At 51.6% G+C, this 8,243-nt stretch overlaps 3 protein-coding genes across 3 annotated transcripts; all 3 read left to right on the forward strand.

Annotated features, from left to right (window-relative positions):
• Window positions 1-143: 143 nt before the first annotated feature.
• On the forward strand, window positions 144-1,157 carry ALT_6220 (IMPACT family protein; the record flags this gene model as incomplete). The annotated part of the gene is made up of 1 exon (XM_033555514.2): window positions 144-1,157. One exon carries the CDS (start codon window positions 144-146, stop codon window positions 1,155-1,157), a length of 1,014 nt encoding a protein of 337 aa, XP_033411405.2.
• Window positions 1,158-4,566: 3,409 nt separating this feature from the next.
• On the forward strand, window positions 4,567-5,823 carry ALT_6221 (lytic polysaccharide monooxygenase AA11 family protein; the record flags this gene model as incomplete). Its single annotated transcript, XM_033555513.2, has 1 exon — window positions 4,567-5,823. One exon carries the CDS (start codon window positions 4,567-4,569, stop codon window positions 5,821-5,823), a length of 1,257 nt encoding a protein of 418 aa, XP_033411404.2.
• Window positions 5,824-6,636: 813 nt separating this feature from the next.
• On the forward strand, window positions 6,637-8,023 carry ALT_6222 (60S ribosomal protein uL4; the record flags this gene model as incomplete). Its single annotated transcript, XM_033555512.2, has 4 exons — window positions 6,637-6,746; window positions 6,847-6,941; window positions 7,012-7,162; window positions 7,258-8,023. 4 exons carry the CDS (start codon window positions 6,637-6,639, stop codon window positions 8,021-8,023), a joined length of 1,122 nt encoding a protein of 373 aa, XP_033411403.1.
• Window positions 8,024-8,243: the final 220 nt, after the last annotated feature.

The following is an 8,243-nucleotide window of genomic DNA, read 5'->3' on the forward strand; positions in this document are numbered from 1 at the left end:
AATTGCAGAGTGGAAGCTATCCCAAGCTCATGTCATGTGACCATCCGACCACAAACTGATCACTACTATGAAGAAAACTACGTCTCACGGTCTCTTCGCTTCGAGCAATTGTTTAAGTACCTCTTGCTAAGGCTACGGGCATAATGACATCAGGAATTGAGTCACTTTCGAATAATGATCTCGCCGAAGAGATCGAAGCTATCAATGCGATTTACGAACCTGACACCATCACCGTACACCGCGCAGCAACATCAGCATCAGCAGCCACAGCCAACTCAACACTAGACTTGGGCGGCTCCGCACCCGGCGACTTATCAAACACTACGGTCAAACTGCAAATACCCGATCATCCCAATCTATCCTTCCTCCTCGGGTTCGATGCGTCATACCCAGATACCCCGCCGAAAATTCTCGGGACGGCATCGACCGGTGCACGCGGTGAGGGCAAGATAGCCGTGGATGTACTGGAGGATATTGTAGGGAGGACATACCAGACTGGCGCAGTTTGCCTGTTCGATGTCATCAACGAGGCGGTCGAGGCGTTCCGAGACCTCAGTTTGGGCGGCAACAGCAGCAGCAGCAGCAGCAAGAACCAGGACAGTGAGAAGAAGGGAGCAGAGGCAGAGACAAGGGCATCCCATGGGCTGGACGCAGAGGATATCGCCGCCCTGTCACTACAAGATGCATTCGGGCTGGACAGCTCCCCCGACTGGGTTCTGTCGGATGTGGTGACGGAGAAGAAATCGGTGTTTGTGGGACGGGCTGCACATGTTACCAGTTTGGAGCAGGCTCAGGGGTATCTGGACCATCTTCTGGCAACGGATAAGAAGGTTGCTGCTGCGACGCACAATATCAGCGCTTGGCGTATTAGACAGCAGAAACCAGCCAATGGGAAGGGCGAGTCCGCAGAGATGATTGTGCAGGACTGCGACGATGATGGGGAGACGGCTGCCGGTGGGCGACTGCTCCACCTCATGCAGTTGATGGATGTGTGGGATGTGATTGTCGTCGTATCGCGATGGTACGGTGGGATTCTCCTTGGGCCGGACCGGTTTCGAATCATCAACGCCGTCGGTCGGGATGCGTTGATCAAGGGTGGGTTCGTCAAGGGGTCTACAGGGGCTGCTGAAAAGGGTCGAAAGAAAGGGAAGAAATGATTGCTCTTCCTCTGCGCAGGACATGGCTCATTCGGCGGATTTGCTGCCACGGCATTCAGCTATAGTTGTCTACTGGAGTTACGGCTGCTCCTGACGAGCGTCCCAGGGGAAGAATCAGTTCTATCAAAGAACAGTGCATGGCCCACGAGATCTCCATCAGTTCATGACATAAAGTCTGAATGCAACAGTTTGATGGACAGTCGAACCATCAACGAAACGGCTGAGCTGATCCACAGCAATGTCGGGCGAAATAATCAAAGCAGAACCTTGACGATCTAGACGAGTCTGGGAGCTTGGCTCACTTCCGCCAGGAAAATTGAAGACTTTGATACCAACGCTGCCTACCGTTCGATTATGGGACCACTTGGCAATGTATCAATTGAGTTCTCACCTCGACGCAGCCGCTGAAACAGACGAACACGCTAGGGACGGCTTAGCGACCAGTCTGGTCTTGACCTTGCCAGCCAGATCAGTACTCTTCGATGCTGTACTGGTGCCTACTGGGCTCATGGCCTGAGGTGACATTTGGGAGCTCATGACTCCACATCACATGAAAGGCGAAGAAATTAATCACGAGTAGTGCGTCGACTTCTAGTTGAATGAACCTACGAGTGGGAAGTACCACGTTTATTTGCCAGCTGGACTCTAATAGATGGAAGTGGCCACGATAGTACAACACGACACGGTACCTGACAGGTAAATGGGCTGCAATGGCCATGTGGTACCTGCCTACCCGACGCGATGCAAATGATACATCCGCTGGTCGCACAAGGCACTCTGCAGCCTGATTGTGCAGATGCAATCATCGCAACTTGACCCATCTTATCGAAATATGTCACCGTAGTTTTGACAGCACAGCGACACTCACACCTGCCTTAGATATGCTATTCGCATCGAGACTCGATCATCTGACTTGATCAGTCAATGAATCATGTCGCCAAAGGGTAGATAGCCACCCACTACTGTATCAGTTGCCTTCGGTTTACCGGGCACTCATCTTGAGCACAGTAAATCATGAGCCTCTCTTAGCGAGGAAACAAGTACCGAGTCATCGGCAACAAGCGGCGGGAAGGAACCACACGGTAATTGGAAACATCTATCTGAAACATGAGGTTACTTGCCAAGACTCCACAAGCTCATCAGTCGCGATTTTGAGTCTCCAATAGGGGCAACCCGACTCCTTGAAACATCGCTTTCGCTTGGTCATGGCCTCATTTCGTGCGAGATGTGTTTCTTGGTATTAATTTCTACTTGAAATCACATGCTTTTGAATCTGTGATGCCTTGAAACTTCCGTCGGTTGGTTCCAGATAATCTCACTTCATGGGTCGGATGCGGAGAATTGATCCATGGCTGGGAGAGGAGGCTGGACATGAAATTACTAGATACATACTAATATTCTGTCGACCTATCTAGATAGTGCTCATGATCAGTCCTTGCTGTTGGCAAATCCAAATTTATGACCATTGACATCAACTTGCAGGCCATGGTGCTGTAATTAACATTGGAAAGTCGAGTCCACGTCAGAAGGCGCTAAGCCGCACCATTGAGAGCACCGAACAGCCTATGTCGAGGACCAGGATATGTCGACCAATCTTTTGAGCAATTGAATTCTATGCAACGTTGATACTCTATCTGGGTATCTAATGACTTTCAGATGCTACTCTATCCCGTGGCCCGAGAAAAGTGAGACATCTTGTAGAGTGCTAGATGTAAAATCTACCTGGGGTTAAATGGGGCCGTCACCGCGGCTTTGTGGCATGGTCATTAGAGGGGTATACTCCTCTCCGAAGCGAAGTAACTGCCTGATTTCGAGTCATCCATCATAATTCTTTGGCACTAGGTAGAATTGCAGATTCACGTAGGTTTGGAGTGCTGGTTGCCAAGTGTATCCTGTCAAATGAACCGATATTGATTCACTCGATCTATCCGCAATATGCTGGTCAAATGAGATTAGCTTCAATGCCATTAACCATTGACATATTTCTCTTTGAATAAGTATCAGTAACAAATACTACCTCACCATAGACAATAATTTATTTAATAATAACATTGTCTGGACATTGTCCCGCTGTCTCCCTCTAAAAATGAACTATAATTCACGGAGGATCATCAAGAATAGGCAAAGACACATGGACTCTCAATCTGATTGGCCGGCGATGCGCTGTTTGCCATCGCTGTCCTCGCAAAGCGCCCACAGCCAAACGTCCCCAGCCAATGTGCACCTCGAGCTAAGGTCAGGTACCCTGCACCTGGGTAATGGTGCGACATCCACGGCCAAAAGCACCTGTGGTATCTTGGCGCCCTCAGCATGCTGATCGCTGACTCGCTACAATGCGTCAATGCACATTCTCCCCTGGCAAACCCGATCAGCCACTCAGGTCGATTCAGCGCGCATCTCTCGCAGAGGGGTCCGGCTGAGAATTCCAATCCGCTGGCGTATGCTACCGCTGCGTACCTGAAATTTTTCTACAGATCGGCAGAACAAAATGCGCGAGTGGAGTTTCGTGTTGTTAGATGTTTCAGGTTGTCCCTGTTGCATCCATTGAGGATCCAGATGTTCTTCCTGTACGGCAGTACGGAGTAGCTCGCCTGGGGCTACTTGGTAATGCCTTTCGATATTGCTGGATTATTGTTGGACCCGAGTCATTCGAGAACCCTGCAGAGATGGAGATTCGTAGAAAAAATGAAATCGACCAAGTGGAACTGCGCTCATCGCATCGATTTACTGGCAGCTGATGTCTAACCCCACTACGGTAGTCAGTGAAGTAAATGCGTTCTATATAATGCTGAAATGATCTCTCTTCGCATTCTTTCCTTCTCATAACGCTGAGCGCTTCGGTTTTTCCAGACTTACCACTGTTCGACAGTCTCTTACAGGCCAGTTCCTGACTTTCTTTTCTTCATTCCTTTTTGATACTCTGGTGTTTTGCCTGTGGCAAACCCCTACATTCCTTTTCCTGCAAGCAGAGAAACACAAGTGTCAGACAACAACAAAGCTTTTCTTTCTGAGACATCTCAACGGTCTCGCTGATTCTTCTGAGATCGCTACAAAAGGTATTGTCCTATTTACTTACTCCCCTATTCAATGTCTTCTCTTGTCTCTTGCAATGTCCTTGTGACCGGTCTCTATTGTTGGTCTTCTGTGGAGCATATGAATAGAGGCGGGCTAGAGGACTACTGTCACCATCTTACCAATGACGAGGTGTTGCTGTTGAGGACTTTTAAATCGCTCAACATTCTCGCGAGATTTCCTCCTTGGCTAACTTCTATCCCTAGAAAGCTCACACTTTCCACTCTCTAGAATTTCTGAATCGTCTGGTACGATCAGAGAGCCTTGCAGCCCCTCCTTCATTTCAGCTGTCAAACAGTCATTCTGAAAGTCGGACAACCGACACTCCCTTGTCAAAATGATGTTCTCCAAGTCTGGTCTCGTGGCTGTTGCCATGCTGGGTGCCTCTGCAGTCGAAGCTCACATGAAGATGAGGCAACCCACTCCCTACAGCGACTCGAGCCTCAACAATTCCCCTCTCGCTGCTGACGGAAGTGACTTCCCCTGCAAGCTCCGGGACAACGCCTTCGTGCCTCCTTCCCAGGAGACCATCGCTCAGATCGGCGAGGTTATGCCTTTGACCTTCACCGGCAGCGCCACGCACGGTGGTGGTTCTTGCCAGGTCAGTTTGACCACCGACCTCAAGCCTTCCAAGGACTCCAAGTGGATGGTTATCAAGTCTATTGAAGGTGGATGTCCCGCCAACGTGGACGGCAATATGTCAGGTGGTGCTGACGTCGCGGATCCGTTCGAATTCAACTACACCATCCCTGCGGGTATTGAGCCTGGCAAATATACTCTGGCCTGGACCTGGTTCAACCGCATCGGTAACCGTGAGATGTACATGAACTGTGCTCCCATCACGGTCACCGGCGGCTCCAGCAAGCGGGATGCAGCCCCTGTCGCTGAGAAGGTCGAGGTTGAGAAACGCTCCGCCAACTTCCCCGCCATGTTCGTCGCCAACATCAATGGTTGCACCACCAAAGAGGGCGTTGACATTCGCTTCCCCAACCCCGGTGATGTTGTCGAATACGACGGAAACCCGAGCAACCTCCAGCCCGCTGGTCAAGATGCGTGCTCTGGTACTCCCGCGTGGACTGTCGGCGCCGGCTCTGGCTCTCCTTCCACCCCTTCAACCTCCTCTTCCACTCCTGCTGGTACCGGTGCCAGCGTCAGCGTCGGCGCAACTGTCGGTGCTACTGCTACTCCCACCGCTGAGCCTGAACCCAGCAGCAGCGAGCCTGCCGAGTCTGAAGGCGCTCCCGGTGTCTTCGCTCCTACTTCGGCTACTGTCGTCCCTGCGAACCCTACGACGTCCGCAGCACCCTCGTCTGCGCCTTCCGATAGTGGCTCCGAGTCCGGTTCCTCTTCCTCGAGCTCTGGAGCTTTGACTGGCTCTTGCAGCACCGAGGGTCTCTGGAACTGCATCGATGGCTCTTCCTTCCAGCGCTGCGCCAACGGTCAATGGACCGCGACCCAGCAGATGGCGGCTGGTACTCAGTGCACCGTCGGCCAGAACGCGAATTTCGCCATCTCGGCCACAGCTCTGAAGCCTCGCATGATCAACGCCATGCGCCACAGGAAGCGCGCTCACGGTGGCCACCGCCACGCTTAAGCTCGACGTTCATGGGAAGAGAGTGTTTGTGTTCCGCTGGTTCGGGCGACAAGCAATCGTCTACTCTCAGATATGGAAACATCAGATACGTTGGCTCAGCAAAAAAGAAGTCTGACGCGACAAAACAATTTCTCTACTTTCGTTTCCGTTTGCAAGTGTAGTTTGCAATGGACCCTCTTTTTGTCAATCTCATTCTTTGCCTATCCTGGCTCCTGTATCATCCTAAGCAATGAAGAACATTTCCTGGCGTTGAATGTGGCTTATTAGGCGGGAGTCTGCTAGCGATACTTGAATAGAAATGAGCAATTGACGCTTTTTGTTGTCATCTTGAAAAACTTCGTAGCTACTCCCTGTGATCGTACTCCGTAATGGATAGTGTCTTGATCATAAGCAAAAGTCCTGTCGGTCAATAGATTGCTGTTGTCTTGGCACAATGTCGCCTGGTAGATCGCAAATCGTGTTCAAACTCAACAGCAGGTTAGGATACAGAAATTCGCAATTTAGAAATGCTATCTGCTGATTCATTATCAAATCAATTATCATTGTTATTCGAGTCTGAAAGGACAGATCCTGTAATTGATGAGTTTTGGGGTTGTTCCAAATCGTACAGAATACAGAGTACAGCTGGACGTTGGATGTCTTGGCGCTCGGCAGCGAGCCAACCAAAAACGGCAAGGAAGGGTTTAGGGTTTCTCGCACCCACCAACCGCGGGAGCGCGGGCTAAGCGAAAATTTCCCTCAGCACATCGTGAGCTCGAGACTCGATCTTCAACTCCGAAAACGACGACAACGACCAGCTCACCGTCGACAACAATGGCGTCCCGCCCTACCGTCACTATCGCCACGGCTGATGGCAAGCCCAGCGGGGCTACTCTGCCCTTGCCTGCTGTCTTCACTGCGCCCATCCGTCCTGATATCGTCCAGTATGCCTACCGCAATCCAGAAATTACAGGGGGAGAGGAGAATGACGCGAGGAAAGGGGATGGAGGAGAGAAAGTTATTGGGCTGACTTTGTGATTGTAGGCAGGTTCACACCGGTATGGCGAAGAACAAGAGACAACCTTATGCCGTGAGCGAGAAGGCTGGTGAACAGACCTCCGCTGAGTCCTGGGGTACCGGTATGTTGAATTTGCTCGATTTGGAGAGATTGAGAGGGAGGTTTTGCCAGAATACTTATTCTGAGTGCAGGTCGTGCCGTCGCTCGTATCCCTCGTGTCTCTGGTGGTGGTACTCACCGTGCTGGTCAGGCTGCGTTCGGTAACCAGTGCCGTTCCGGTCGTATGTTCGCTCCCACCAAGGTCTGGAGAAAGTGGCACCAGAAGGTCAACCTGGGACAGAAGTATGCAATCCTTTTTTCTACGAATCGAGCGGTCGGAGAAGAGACGCTCGAATGAGATGGTTGGGAGTGATGAAAGGCTAACACGAATTGCACAGGCGCTTCGCTACCGCTTCCGCCCTTGCTGCTTCTTCCGTTCCTTCTCTCCTGTTTGCTCGCGGTCACCGCATTGCCAACGTTCCTGAGGTTCCTCTGGTCGTTGAGTCCAAGACCTTCGAGAACGCCGCCATTGCCAAGACCAAGGCCGCCGTTGCCCTGCTCAAGGCTGTCGGTGCCGGCGCCGAACTCGTCAAGGTCCAGAAGTCCAAGAAGATGCGCGCCGGTAAGGGTAAGCTGAGGAACCGCCGCTTCCGCCAGCGCCGTGGTCCCCTCGTCGTCTACAACCCCGAGGTTGACGGCAAGGAGCTTGTCCGTGCTTTCCGCAACATCCCCGGTGTTGAGACCTCTTCTGTCTTCTCCCTGAACCTCCTCCAGCTCGCCCCCGGTGGCCACCTCGGTCGCTTCATCGTCTGGACCTCTGCCGCCTTCGAGGCCCTTGACCAGGTCTATGGCAGCACCACCACCCCCGCTGCTCTCAAGAAGGACTACGTCCTGCCCCAGAACCTCGTTGCCAACGCCGATCTGGCCCGCCTGATCAACTCCTCTGAAATCCAGTCCGTGCTGCGCGCTCCCAAGGGCGAGGCTCGTACCAAGCGTACCGTTGTGCAGAAGAAGAACCCTCTGCGCAACAAGCAGGTCATGCTCCGCCTCAACCCTTACGCCGCTGCTTTCTCCAAGGAGAAGCTGGGCCAGAAGCCTGTTGAGTCTGAGGAGAAGCCTGCTCGTCCTGCCCAGGAGTTCATGAACACTCTCCACGAGGAGTAAATTTGGTCTGGGATGATTAGGGTCTGACACGAGTTTGTTTTTTACTACGGTTAAAAAGGTAGCCATCGCAAATGAATCTATGCTTTTGCAATACCCATTATGTTAATATGATTGAGTATGAGTAACTCCTGGTATCATTGTAACATGAGCTCTCTTTTTCAATCTGCGTAAAAGTCGATTTTCGAAGCTCCAACAAGAGCTTGCTAATTGACAAACATAT

The sequence above is a fragment of the Aspergillus lentulus genome (assembly GCF_001445615.1).
Source record: "Aspergillus lentulus DNA, contig: Alt12, strain: IFM 54703, whole genome shotgun sequence".
Classification (NCBI taxonomy): domain Eukaryota; kingdom Fungi; phylum Ascomycota; class Eurotiomycetes; order Eurotiales; family Aspergillaceae; genus Aspergillus; species Aspergillus lentulus.